The sequence below is a fragment of the Hippopotamus amphibius genome, chromosome 9 (genome assembly GCF_030028045.1).
Source record: "Hippopotamus amphibius kiboko isolate mHipAmp2 chromosome 9, mHipAmp2.hap2, whole genome shotgun sequence".
Taxonomy (NCBI): domain Eukaryota; kingdom Metazoa; phylum Chordata; class Mammalia; order Artiodactyla; family Hippopotamidae; genus Hippopotamus; species Hippopotamus amphibius.
In genome coordinates, this window is record NC_080194.1 from 106,021,795 (window position 1) to 106,036,626 (window position 14,832).

The window sequence follows — 14,832 nt, forward strand, 5'->3', positions numbered from 1 at the left end:
CATGAGACAGCTTTGAGTTTATTCCGAAATGGCCTCACTGTACTTCTACCCATTGATTCCTGGAGTCGTTCCTCCTTCCACATGACCACCTTTCAGAATATTGATATTCCTCTAAATTTTCTTCAGGCCCCAGGCTCATCCCAGTCCAGGTCACTCTCTTTTAGAAGTAGTCTACTTGTCAGTTTCCTTCATAATGTACAAGGTCTAAAACTGAATAGTGTTTTACATGTGAATTCATCTTCATAGAGAGTTAGAACCATCCCCTCCTTCATTCTGAACACTATACTCCTTTTAATACATCCAGAGCTCAGGCTTGCATTTTGATCAGCCACATCACAATGTTGCTTATATTAAGTTAGCAGCCAAATAAAACACCTAAATCATTTTCACAAGCGCTGCTTTCAGTCATATCTCCTGTGTGCCAGCGAGTTTAGACCTAAATATAGGCAACTCCCTTTGTACCTGCTGGATGGCATCTTGTGAAGTTTCACCCATTTTTCCAGTCCGTGGAAATCATTTGGACCCTGGTGCTGTGTCTCTGGTGTGGCGAGCCACGTCTCCTGTGGGGGTTGTGATCCAGAGCCTGAGCTGTGGAGCCCCACTTCCGAGTCTGAGTTCCAGCTCTACACTGGCTGGTTGAGCAGCCTTGGGCAATTTACGTAGCCCTTCTAAGCCTTGGTTTCCTCATCTGTAAAATGAAGATGATTAATACTAATCTCACCTACTCATCTACTCATAGGATGTAGAGTTATAAGACTTTAATGAGATAATTCAGACATGATACTTATTAACACAGGGCCTGGATAGTAATGACTTGTTAGCTGCCATTATCTTGATGATTATAACCGCTGCTACTGCTAGTTCACTTCCTCAGTCTTTTAAAAATGGCTGTTTCTCACCTCAAGCCCCACCCCCCCCAGCCTCTTTGTCTTTTGCTTACAGTGTCCCCTCAGCCCGAGATGCCGGCCTCTTGCCTGCCTCTTTTCTGCCACCTGCCCAGTTTCTAAACCTCTGTGGCATCTTTGATTCTCCCCTCTGCTATGCCACCTGTAACTGGGAGCTCCTACCAGCCAGTCCCATTGGAATTGTTTTATAGCCCACCTTACGTTGGGTTCTTTCCATTTTCTCTTCCATCCTTCAGGTTGAGGCCTTTATTCCTTCACTTCTCTGCTATTAATAGCTGCCTCCTTCAACTCTCTTCCCTGCAGCTGCTTCTGTCCCTTCCTGGCCCCTCCAGAGCCCACTGGTCCCCCGCACACAGTGCCACCTCCCTTTCTACCTTCATCCCCCGCTTCTGCCCTTGCACACACGTGGCCCTGCAGCAGAACCAGCCCTCATGTTCCAAGCCTTTCCAGAGCTGGGCTTGAGGATCTGACCGCACGAATAGTATGACCTTGGGCAAGTGACTTAGCCTTTCTGTGCAACAACCATAAGTGCCCCTCGAATTTGTAGGCAGCGTCAATGAGAGAAGTTGGTCAGTGGCAGGGGAGGCACTGGGGACAGACAGGTAACCCCTTTCTTTGATAACGTTTCCCTGAGCAGCATCCGTTTCACGGCATCTCTCCCTCCTTTCAGTATGTAGAGCATAGAACATTTTCAGCTTTCAGACATACACACACACAGAATGTATAGTTACAGACTCATGGTATATTATTTTATGTGGCTTAAGGGAATTTTAAGGATTCTTTTTTTTTTTTTTTTTTTGTAAGCAAGGCTCATACTGAGCACAAGCTTGGACAGTTGGTCTTTGGTTGGTCAGTATGAACAGATATTTGTGGGCTACATCTAAACCCCGCCCATCACAGTCCTCCCTCGAGGCCCTGGCGTGGTTTCTAGCATTTCCGGCCAGCGTGGATTTCTCTTTTCCCATCACAGCCCGTGCTACTGGCTGTCTTTACCAACCCCCTCAAGCTTGAGCACATCCGGTTCGCACCTGACTGGATTTTCGTCTTTTGCTGTCCTCTTACATTTTTAGGCCCCTTATAATTCCTTATGAACGCAGGCAACCTTTAAGGGCTCAGCAGACGTGGTCACTTTGCCCAGAGGTCTGTCTGCAGCCAGGATCCCATCGTTGTTCTGGAGCCTGGAGAGAAACACAGCTGAAAGTGTGTAACTCACCTGAGGAAGTCCAAAGCAAAGAGTATGGCCTGGATGGGCCTGGAAGCAGAAGCTGAGAAACAAGGTCCAAGGAAGAACTTGTGGAGAGGACGCTGGAAACATAGGACACACGTGCTGCCTCACTGGGAGGTTTTGGGGGAATATACATTTACTTCTTTCTTGCAGCATCTCTTATTTGAAAATCCTTCTGGGCTGGTCTTATTACCATTGCACTGACAGCCAACGGCTGTGCTCAGTGGAGCCCCCTGCATGTGTTGTAGGGAAGCGGAAAGGAGTAGCTGCACTCTCCTTGTCTTCAGAGGGGACGGAGCCTGATGGGAAAAGGACGCCGTGTTAGTCTCCTGGGGCTGTCATAACGAATTACCACATACCAGGTGGCTTAAAACAACAGAAATGTCTTCTCTCACAGTTCTGGAGGCTAGAAGGTCAAAATCAAGGTGTCAGCAGGGCCATGTTCCCTTTGGAGGCTCTAGGGAAGAATCCATCCTTGCCTCTTCCTAGCTTCTGGTGGTTGCCAGCCATCCTTCGCATTCCTTGGCTTGTAGGCACGTCACTCTGTTGTCAGTTTCCATCTTCACATGGCTGTCTTCTCCCTGAGTGTCTGTGTCCCTGTGTCTTCACCTGGCCTTCTTATAAGGACACCAGTCATACTGGATTTAGGACCCACCCAATGACCTCATCTTAACTAATTACATCTCTATTTCCAAATGAGATCACATTCACAGGTGCTGGGGGATTTGGACTTGAACATATCTTTTTGGGGAAGACACAATTCAACCCACAACAGAGCTTATGCTGTTAAAGAAGTTGACTCTGGCTCACAGACATAGAAAACAAATTTATGGTTACCAAAAGGGACGGGGGAGGGGAGATAAATTAGGAGTTTGGAATTAACATATACACACTACTATATATAAATTAGGTAAACAACAAGGATCTACTGTAGAGCATGGGGATCTATATTCAATATCTTATAATAACCTACATGGGAAGAGAATCTGAAAAATAATATATATATAATGTATAACTGAATCACTTTGATGTACACTTGAAACTAACACAACATTGTAAATTAACTATATCTCAATTTGAAAAAAAAAAGTTGATTCCGGTAGGGGGAAAAATATGTGCAGAAGTGGACTTAAAGAACACGCCCAAAAGTTATGTAAACCAGATATAAAAGAAGGTATCTTGGTAAAACCTAGAAATAACCTATTTTATACCAAAGATGCTCATACACGTGTACATATACATATATGACATATATGTAAGTGTGTATTTTTTCCAGATAAAGATTCAAATGTAGGGACTTCCTAGGTGGCGCAGTGGTTAAGAATCCGCCTGCCAGTGCAGGAGACATAGATCTGATCCCTGCTCCAGGGAGATCCCGCATGCCACAGAGCAACTAAGCCCGTGAGCCACAGCTGTTGAGCCTGTGTGCCACAACTACCAAAGCCCGCACGCCTAGAGCCCGTGCTCTGCAACAAGAGAAGCCACCAAAATGAGGAGCCTGTGCACTGCAATGAAGAGTAGCCCCCACTCGCCACAACTAGAGAAAGCCCGTGTGCAGCAATGAAGACCCAATGCAGCCAATAAATAAATAAATTTATTTTTTTGTAAAAAGATTCAAATGTAAAATACAAACAATAAAACACTTAGAGGAAGAGTCTACTGATATAAACATGATGCAGGAGAAACTGTAAGTAAACATAGAAGCTATAAAAGGTAAGATGAACATACTTAACTAGGTAAGGCAATCAACATCCATGAGAACATATAAGAAAATACTGAAAACTTACTAGCAGTCAGGGAATTACAAGTTAATGATGAAATGTCACTATACCCGTAAAACCAGCAAAAATGAGATGAAATGATAACCCCTATTGGAAGGATACTTTTCAACATTGCCAGTGGAAAGGTGAATTTTTAGAGCCTGTTTACAAAGCCTGATAGCAACCTTGTTTAGATCCTAATTAGATCAGTTGCAAGAAAGTTTTTTGTTTGTTTTAATATAAGAAATGTGAACACTAACCATTTGATGACATTAAGAAATTATCCTTAAAATTTTAGGTGTGATCATAGTATTATGGTTATTTTATTTTTATTTTATTTTATTTTATTTTATTTTATTTTATTTTATTTTATTTTATTTGCTGCATTGGGTCTTTGTTGCTGTGCACGGACTTTCTGTAGTTGCGGCGAGCGGGGGCTACTCTTTATTGCGGTGCCTGGGCTTCTCATCTTCTCATTGTGGTGCCTGGGCTTCTCATCTTCTCATTGTGGTGGCTTCTCTCGTTGCAGAGCATGGGCTCTAGGCATGCAGGCTTCAGTGGTTGCGGCACGTGAGCTTAGTAGTTGCGGTGCATGGGCTCTACAGCGCAGGTTCAGTAGTTGTGGCGCATGGGCTTAGTTGCTCCGCGGCATGTGGGATCCTCCCAGACCAGGGATTGAACCCGTGTCCCTTGCACTGGCAGACGGATTCTCAACCACTGTGCCACCAGGGAAGTCCCATGGTTAAATTTTAAAGTTTTTTTTTTTTTCTTAGAAGTTTGTACTGAAATATTTACTGGTAAAAGGGTGTAACGCCTAGAATTTACTTCAGATAATTCAGGGAGTAAGGGAATCAGTGACCAATGGTACAAAGCAAGAGTCAGCACCCTAGAGGCACAGGCCAAGTCCAGACCACCTCCTGGTTTTGTAAATAAAGTTTTATTGGAATTCAGCCACAGTCATTCCGTTCTGTATTCATTTAGTATCGCTGAGGCTGCTTTTTCGCTCCAGCAGCAGAGCTGAATAATTGCAGTGGAGACCATGTGACCTACAAAGCCTAAAATATTTACTAACTGGCTCTACAGAAAATGTTTGTGACCCCTCACCCATAAGGACGCATGTCTGGCTGCAAGTTCATAATAGTTGGTGCTGGGGACTGACTATTTGAGGGTTTATTAGACTAATCATACTTGTGTATGTTTGGACTTTTCCATAATGAAAATTAAAAATTAATCTCACTCCTAGTATTCTATCCCTTGGAAATGAAAGCATCAATTAATAAGGTTGTATATATAAGAATGTTTACTAAAATAGTTTACTGGAAATAAATTGCCTCTCAACACAGGATGCTGTAAATCACATCTACCCATACCATGGAATATTACGTTATCTTTGTAAAGAATGAACTAGAGTTTTAACAGTTTACTTGGAGAATGTTTCATGGGATATTTTTGAGTGAGAAAAGCAAGATGTAAAAAAAGTCTGTGTTCCTAAAAAAAAAAAAAAAAAAAAAGTCTGTGAATGGCAGTCCCAGTTTTATAGAACAGTGACAAAATTAACCCCTTTGGAATGTAGGGGTGTGTAGGTGTGTGGGTGCAGGCGCACGCGTGCACACACACAGGATGCGTAACAGGTTGCTAACATGGGTTGCGGTAGAATGACGTCTGTGGAAGGAAGCAAAGCAAAACAGAAAAAGGCTGTATTTAAAAAAGCAGCCTATATGATATGATCCCGTGTATGTATTTTTCTAAGTTATATTTACATGTATAACATGCTTTGCTAACTTCAAAAGAGAGTTATGATTTTAAAAACGACCAGAAAGGAGTGAATATTTGTCACGCCTTATGATAGAAATAAAATAAAAGGGTATTTGGTTAGGAGTTGGAAAGTGCCTAAGAGTGGGGAAACAAGAAAGGAGAGTGACCACTGTTGACCCAGGCCAGCTAGGGAAGGCCTGCATGGAAGGTTCTAGCTGTGAGAGAGGGGCAGCCGGACGGTCTTTGAGCCCAGCCCCTCCCTGATCTCAGCGCCTCTTCCTCCTGCTCCCAGAGAAATAATGTTTCCCTGGGGGATGAAAGGCATCCCTTTGTGCAGGCTTTAATTGCCATGTTGTTGTGCCAAGTGAATGAGTGGCAGGCGGGCGCAGCAGCTGGGCACAGCCAATGCCAGGCAGCAAAGCCCGCTGCCTTAGGACAGCCTGGGCCAGCTGGCCTGGGAGCGCTGCCCACCTCTGCCCCCCGCAGGGGGCCCTGTGCGGGGACTGGGGGGCAGGGGGTCTGCAGCGAGAGAGGAGTCATTGGAGGGAGGGGAAGGGGCGGGACGTCTAGGAGGGTCTCAGCCACTGTCAGAAGCTTATTCATCACATCCTCCTTTCCCCTCCCCCCCCTCTTGTTTTTCAGACTGTCAGCATCAATAAGGCCATTAATACGCAGGAAGTGGCCGTAAAGGAAAAACACGCCAGAAATATCCTTTTGGATGTTGCTGGGAAGACCAACCCCGAGGGGGGTCAAATCGTGGGGACTGGGGTCAGGGCAAGGCGTCCTTGCTCAGCTGCAGGAAGGGGAACCCCCACACCGGCCAGGCCCCTGCAGGGCCTGAACAGTGTGGGTTGGCAACAGCCGGCCTCAGAGCCCGCAGTCCGTCCGGGTGGAAGAGACCAAAACGGCCATCTAGCCCAGTCCCGCTCCTCTCCTGGGACTTCGCTTCTCAGAACTGCCAAGGCATTTGAAGTTACTCCACTTTGAGATATTTCCTCTGGGTACCAGAGGGGTTTTCACTTGTGTCATCAAAGCACGCTAGCACTGTACTTTGTCACACTGACCACCCCCTTGGGGACATGATCAAATGCCCTTCTCCGAGCATGAAAGCAAAACAGAGGTCTTGGCTACAGTGGTTGGCCTTAAGCTGATGCAGAGGCTCTGTCATGGAAATAAGAGCCACTTGTGTGAACTGGTTCACCCCAAACCAGAGGGAAGGAGACAAGAAAGTCAGGGTGGATTAGGGAACGGATGATTTGATGGTTTTCACCAAGCCCCCCACGCTGAGTTGGTGGAGGCCCTGGGCGACTGCCATCGTGGGTCTGTGGCTTTGAAGAGAAGGGCAGGCAGCGCTCTGGCCGATGGATCCCTCAGGACCTGCCCTTGAGGTCAAGTCCAGGTGCTGGAGGGCTAATCCCCAAAGGCTGGAGGAGAGGCCGCCGGGGGCGAAGGCTTTGTCTCTGTGTGTGCCTGGGCCAAGCACAGGGCAAGGGGAAGCTGGGCTTCTGTCTGCTGTGGGAAGCTCCTTCTTGCCGGGGCTCAGCATGGTGGCTGCATCACAGCCAGTCACATGGGAGCAGCCTATCTCGAAGCCACCCACCGCCATCCCTCCGTGGAGGAGAGCCTCCAGGTTAGAAGGCCAAGGAAGCCCAGTACACCAGTGCGATACCCAGAACTGGTCAGGCCCTCGGGAAGTGTTGCTAACAGCATGTACCGCCCTTCACTGGAAGGAAAACAGCTTGTCTTTAGAGGAAGATGCTTTGGTTGGAATTAGGGCTTTGCTGCAAGATGGGGCTATAGAATCTCTGCTGGGTACCCCAGAAGCCTGGCCCAACTGTGAGCCTAGCCAGACCTTGCCCTTTCATTCCCTTGATACTTTACTGAGTTAAGAAAACCAAACCAAGGAAAGCTTTCATTATTAGTGACCCAATTGATTTTCTCAGGGAGCTACCCAGTCCTGACCCTTCCCTGCTAAGAATACTGATTAGTCTTGTGTGAGATATGAAGTGAGAGAGAGAGACAGTGGTCACGGGCCAGTGTGCTCCTCTGGATGGGGTGTGAGCACAGAGAGGGCCAGGCCTGTAGTGGCCGAGTCACACCTTGCCAGGGAGGTTCCCTGGGCCGATGGAAGGAACCTGGGGGCAGATTCTGGAATCCCATCTCTGGAGCTCTTTGACTTGCCCTGGAACCTTGAGTGGGCCCACTGGGGCCTCTGTGAGGCTTAATTCAAATGACAGTGTTGGCCAAAGAAGCTTTCAAAGGCCTGACATTCTGGGAATCTCTCTGCCTCACAATTTCTAAGGAGTGGATAAATGTTGAGAATATCCACTCCGTACAGTAGAGTTTTAAAGCCTAAAGATCTCACAAAACACTTTATCGATACTTTTAAAGAACATCAGCTACCTTCACTACCAACTGAATAAGCATTTAGAAGCCTGGCTTCATTTAGAAATACTGTTCAGGCAACCATTTATCCCGGGTGCCTGACTGGTGAACAGGTTGACACCCCCGACCGTGGCATCCACTCCTGGAGGGCTGAGGACTGAAGTCTTATTTTCTTTATATCCCCGAGTGTCTGACACAAATTGGGTGCGTTAAAATGCTTGTAAAATTAAAGAAAGACAGAAAGGTCTGCTTGCCTCAAAATCTTTTCAAGCCAGGGTGCCCCACAGCTCCACACGTCCCTGGCTTCTGTTTCAGCAGATTGCTCTCGGGTAAAGGAGCCACAGTCTACCATGAGAAGTCATCTCAGTTGAGGGTGAGGGGCTGTCCATCTCTCCTCTTCCTTCCCCCCTCCCTCCCTCTCTCCCTTCCTGCCTGCCTGCCTGCCTGCCTTCCTGCCTCCCTAGGTGAATTCGTAAGTTATTTCAGAATCACTCAAAGACCAAAGGCTGATTTCAGATTTTAGACCCAAAAGTCCGTCTTCAAGGCAGCCCCTCTCAAAATGCAAATTTCAGTCCAGGGTGGGGGAACTTTACCACACCTTCCAGCTCAAAAGCAAAACAGCATGTCTTTTGGGTGAGTCCCATAGTTTCTAACCTGAGGCAAGTCTTCCTAAGTGGTGTGGCGCGTCTTACTTGAGCCTGGATGAAGAAAGTTCCGAGGACATTGCCGTACTTGGGGTTGATGGTGTCCAGTTACTGGGTGTGTGAGGCCTGTGTAAGCATCCATTACAGGAGAAATGTGGGGGCTTCCCTGCTGGTGCAGTGGTTAAGAATCCGCCTGCCAGTGCAGGGGACACGGGTTCTAGCCCTGGTCCAGGAAGATCCCACGTGCTGTGGAGCAACGAAGCCCGTGTGCCACAACTACTGAGCCTGCTCTCTAGAGCCCGCAAGCCCCGACTACTGAGCCTACATGCCACAATTACTGAAGACTGCATGCCTAGAGCCCGGGTTCTGCAACAAGAGAAGCCACCACACTGAGAAGCCCGCATACCGCAAAGAGTAGCCCCCGCTCACCACAAGCAGAGAAAAAAGACCCAGCGCAGCCAAAAAAAATAAAATAAATAAATCTTCAAAAAAAGAAATGTGGAGATCCTCTACTTGCCTCAAAAAGGGCTCCCTTAGGTCATTTCAGAGAGAGCTGATGGGACTAAATCCAGGAGCTCTTAATGCTGTGACCAAAGATTGCGTTCTCCATTGCATATGACATTGATAGTAACTCAATAGTGCTATGTTTTCTGATCGAGATACAGGCCACTTATATCCGTAATTGGTAATGTGGGGAAAGTAAAAATAAATGTAAATGTCTTCCAAGTGTAAAAAAAGTGGGGGGGGGGCTCCCTAATTACAGAGGCCTGGAGATCTGTTAAAAATCACTCGAGGCCAGAAGGACATTTAGTACATGTGAACCGTGGCAGGCGGTCCACGGGTGGCAGGCGTGTTTGGAATTGGATTTTGGGAGGAAGTGGCCCCAGGATTCTGTATACAGGGAGTTCGAGGTGTTGGGAAATGAGGCACCCCTGAACCAGGCCAGGAAGGTTTTTAAAAGAGGTGAGAGTCATTTTTCATTTAGGAAAAATACATGTTAAAGACTGCCGCTTTCAGGATAAGAGCAGAGTACCTAACAGGAGAGGAGTCAGGTGCTACCTGGAAGAGGAACCAAGAGTGTCAGTAGCCAGGGTGTAGGGTCCCCAGCAGGGGCCAGGGCCCTTGGAGAGCTGATGCATACTCTCGCATTTGAACAGCGGATGAGAAAAGAATTTTGAGAAGCTGTATTGTGTTAAAATGTTAGCTGTAATTATGCCCCCTGCAAAGGCCCCGTCACAATTTCAGCAAACCTAGGGGAAGGGCAGAGTTTGTCTTCCCACAGCAAAGCCCTGATTCCAACCAAAGCATCTTCCAGCTAAAGGCCAACCAGGGCCACTGCTGGCCCAAAACACACTTGTGCAAATTTTAGGAAAAGAAATCCCTCCCAAAAGACATTGCTGTTTCTGGGGAAATCATCTAATAATTTTCTTCAAATGAGGCACTTTTTTTGCCATCCGCCAAAAAATTGCCAGGATACATATACCGGTCTGTGGTGCCTTCATTATAAGCCGCGGCCCCTGCTGGGTAGTGCCAGGTGTGGTGAGCAACACACAACCCTGCAGTGGCCTTTGGTGGCTCCATCCCAGGGATGGCTCCCCTGGCAGGACCCCTACCTTTGTTTTCCATGACCCTCCCTCACCGTGCATACTGGGCACCCACCATGAAAAGGGGGCACAGACCTTTTGGTCTGTTGTCAACCGGCTGCCCCTCTCCAGTAACGCTGTGCTCTGTTGGAAGTTCTGCCACGTGTTCCACAAACTCCTCCGGGATGGACACCCAAATGTGAGTTCCTGGGGCTTCGGGGGATGGGCAGGGAGCTAGCGACCCGTGTGGGGAAAGTGTGATTCCCTGAGTCACAAGGGCCACTGTCCACTCACACTGGGATGGCAGCTGCCCCATCTCCTGGCCTCTTGGGTACCAATTTCAGAGACGCGTTCGTCTCTCTCCCATCACCCTCTCTGGCCCACCCCAGACCCATGTTTCACCATCCTCTCTCTTTTCTCCTTCTCTTCTCTCTCCAGGTCCTCAAGGACTCTCTGAGATACAAAAACGAGTTGAGTGACATGAGCAGGATGTGGGTGAGTTTGGACACATCCCCAGGGGCCACGTGTGCCGCCTTATGCTTTCCCAGAGGCCACAGAACAAGGACTGTGGAATGAGACAAATTCATCTCTTTCAGCTTGTTTAACATTTCTCTCACGAGCATCAGGGAGGTCAAAGATGCCCCCAAATGGAACTGTGATATCCACAGTCTTACCTGGGGTCCCTGGAAGCTGTCGGGAAGTTCTAGGGCCTGGGAGTTTCACCTGCCAGTGGACGCTCATGTCACAATGCTCTCTGGGCACTGGGATCCTTCGGCAGTGACATTATCACAGTTCCTACTTCTTTCCTTCTACCGGTCCCATTGGTGTCACAGTACATTGAGAACTGGCATTCCCAATCCTTAATGCCAGTGGTTTTTCTTTCCTGTCTAGGGATTCTCAGTGCCTTTAAAAGAGGGAGGAGGTAGGTGACAATATCAGAATCTATTGAAAAGAGAGTTTTTGTACACATACCGAATCCCTCTAGATTTAAGGAGTATGTGGATGGTAATCTGCCTTTTGAAGAATCCCCCCAGTTGACTCTGATGTGTCTTTTTGCCCCACTGGTTAAGAACTAGTGTGTTAGTCCTTTCCTTCAAATTCTTACCTGTGTCTGTCTGCACTCACAAAATGTTAGCAATTATGTAGTCCAGTCTACCCATTATAGATGAGAAATACAAGCCCAGAGAGGGAAGCGGCTTTTCCTAATCACAAGACTAGTTAACCTAATCAAAGCAGAGGTTTGTCCCCAAAACCTCCAACTGTATGCGAAAGAGCTTTCTATTACATTTCTGTAACATGAAAAGCTTAGGTCTTTTTCCATTTTTGCTAGAATTTATCTGGTTTATCTTTTTCCATCCTTTTACTTTTGATTTTTCCATATTTTTAATATTTTTACATATATATTTATTGCATTGTAGCCAGAGAATCAATATGATACTGATTTTTCAAAGTTTTTTGTCTTGCTGTGTGAGCTAGTTCAGTTTTTTTAATTGAAGTATAGTTGATTTATAATATATTATGTTAGTTTCAGATGTATAGCATAGTGATTGACTGACTTTTCCATTTTCTTTTGTCTTAGAAATATGTTTGTCAATAGCATTTAGTTGGATTTTTTAAAAAATTCAAGATGACAGTGTTGTCTTTTAACTGGACATTTACTCTATTTACATTTATTATAATGCATTATATGTTTAGATTTATATCTCCCATCTTATTTTATACCATTTGTCTCTATATTGCATTATGGATAATTTCAGTAGATCTAGCTTTCAGTTCACTTATTCCCTCTTCAGCTGGGTCTAATCTGTTGCTAAACCTCTCCATAAGGTTTTCAATTTTAGTGTTGTTCTTATTTCTTGGAATCTTAAGTTTTGTTTTGTTTCTTCAAATCTGCTTGGCATTCTTCATAATTTATTGTGCCTTGCATATATTTTAAAAGTCTCTAATTTATTTAGGCTTATTAAATATAGCAATTTTATATATCACTTTTTATACTGCCAGTATCTAAAGTCCTTAAAGATCTGTTTCTGCCATCTGTTGTTTTGGTGAATTTTGCTCATGCTATGTAGTTTCTTTTTGTGCTTAGTTATTTTTCTACTGTGAGCTGCTCATTTTCCCGGGGATTTTTTTGGTGGGATTTCTTTGAATTCTAACAAAGGCAGGTTCCTCCAGAGAGAACTGGCATTTGCATCCATTGAGATCACTCTAAATTAACTAAATTCTCAGCTTAAAAATTTTGTGAATTCTGAGCAGATCCCCTTGAGGACTGGCTCACAGGTCCAATTCTCAGCAGTAGTTTTTTCCTTCCTCTGATCACAACAGTGGAAGTTTAAAGCAGTAGATGTTCTTTGCAGTCCTCAGGGGGACTCCTTCAGTGCAGGAGTGCATGTATGTCATTTCCAATTTACCCTTAATTCACCTGCACTGAGGAGTCAGTCTTTTGGCTCTTCCACTGGACCTTCAAGTTGGGCAGGTGAAAGCCCTGCCTCCTGTTCACCACCTGGCCCTTGATAGAGGGCCTCCCAGAAAACCAAAACTCAGGTTCACTTGGTGTGGCAGAGTGCCCTCTCCCCACCATTCCCTGACCCCACCAAGGCATTTGCTCTCTGAATATCTGAATTACTCAGTTCCTGGCCTGAGGATTCCTTACTTTCTTGCTAGTTCATTAATGCCTTCAAAGCGTTTTTAATATTTCACTCAATAGTGTTAGTAGTTTTCAGTGGGAAGGTCAACCCAGGTACCTAGCCTGCCTGCCTTTTTATCCAAAATAGAATTCTTTTAGTTCTTTTTTCCTATGTAGCCTGTCTCTTCCATTTGACTAAGAATTTCTGAAGTTAGAAACCTCTTTTACTTTTTTTTTTTAATTAAGACCACAGGGCTTCCTAGGTGGCGCAGTGGTTAAGAATTCGCCTCCCAATGCAGGGGACACAAACCCATGTGCCACAATTACTGAGCCTGTGCTCTAAAGCCTGCAAGCCACAACTACTGAGCCTGCGCTCTGGAGCCTATGCACCACAACTACTGAAGCCCGCATGCCTAGAGCCTGTGCTCCGCAACAACAGAAGCCACCACAATGAAGAGTAGCCCCTGCTTGTCACAACTAGAGAAAGCCCACGTGTAGCAATGAAGACCCAATGCAGCCAATTAATTAATTTAAAAAATAAAAGTTAAGACCTTTTTTTTTTAAGAGCAGTAGTTTTAAGTTCACTGAAAAATTGAGTGGAAAGTACAGACAGTTTCCATATACCCGCCCTGCCCCCAAACGTGCATAGCCTCCCCTATTATCACCATTCGCCCCACCAGAGTGGTGCATTCCTTACAGTGGATGAACCTACTGACACATCCATCATACTTGCCAAAGTCCATAGTTAACATTAGAGTTCACTTGTGGTGGTGTATATTCTATGGGTTTGGACAGATGTAGCCATCATACAGAATATTTTCACTGAGTTAAAAATCCTCTGTGCTCTATGTGTTCATCCCCAGCCCCACCACCAACTCTTGGCAACCACTGATCTTTTTACAGTCTCCACAGTTTTACCTTTTCCTGATGTCACATAGTTGGAATCATATAGCATGTAGTCTTTTCAGACTGGCTTCTTTCACTTAGTAATATGCATTTGAGTTTCCTCCATGTCGTTCCATGGCTTGATAGCTCATTTCTTTTTAGCGCTCAATACTACTCCACTGTTGGGATGTACCACAGTTGATGTATCCATTCACCTACTGAAGCTCATCCTGGTTGCTTCCAAGTTTTGGGAATTATGAATAAAACTGTTGTAAGCTTCCATGTGCAGGTTTTCGTGTAGATGTAAGTTTTCAACTCCTTTGGGTGAAAACCAAGGAGCTCTGTTGTTGAATCGTATGGTAATAGTATGTTTAGTTTTGTAAGAAACCACCAAACTGTTTTCCAAAGTGGCTGTACCATTTTGCATTCGCACCAGCAGTGCATGAGATTGCTCTGCATCCTTACCAGCGTTTGGTATTGTCAGTGTTCTGGATTTTGGCCATTCTGATCGATATGTAGTAGGATTTCATTGTTTTAATTTACATTTCCCTGTTAACATAGGTTGTGGAGCATTTTGTTTATTGGCCATCTGTACATTTTTTTTTTTTTTTTTTCAAATTTTATTTATTTTGGCTGTGTTTGGTCTTTGTTGCTGTGAGCGGGCTTTCTCTAGTTGCAGTGAGCAGAGGCTACTATTCATTGCAGTGAGTGGGCTTCTCAGTGCAGAGGCTTCTCTTGTTGTGGAGCACCAGGTGTAGGCGCGTGGGCTTCAGTAGTTGTGGCTCACGGGCTCTAGAGCACAGGCTCAGTAGTTGTGGTACACAGGCTTAGTTGCTCCGCGGCATGTGGGATCTTCCCGGCCCAGGGATCGAGCCCGTCCCCTGCATTGGCAGGCGGATTCTTAACCACTGCGCCACCAGGGAAGTCCCTGTACATCTTCTTTGATAAGGTTTTTGTTCAGGTCTTAGGCCCGTTTTTCAGTTGAATTGTTTGCTTTCTAATTGTTGAGTTTTAAGAGTATATTTATATATTTTAGATAATTGTCTTTTATCAGATGTGTCTTTTTG

General features: G+C 45.6%; 1 protein-coding gene across 5 annotated transcripts in view; it reads left to right on the plus strand.

Moving 5' to 3' along the window:
- Positions 1-14,832, plus strand: part of HIP1 (huntingtin interacting protein 1) — a 156,746-nt gene that overhangs the window by 94,748 nt on the left and 47,166 nt on the right. For 4 of the 5 annotated variants that reach the window (XM_057748230.1, XM_057748233.1, XM_057748232.1 and 1 more), the window contains exons 2-4: positions 6,288-6,351; positions 10,314-10,456; positions 10,696-10,752. In XM_057748230.1, the coding sequence (XP_057604213.1) occupies positions 6,288-6,351; positions 10,314-10,456; positions 10,696-10,752 (264 nt within the window). The remainder of the gene's footprint in view (positions 1-6,287; positions 6,352-10,313; positions 10,457-10,695; positions 10,753-14,832) is intronic. The other variant, XM_057748234.1, reaches the window with a different exon arrangement.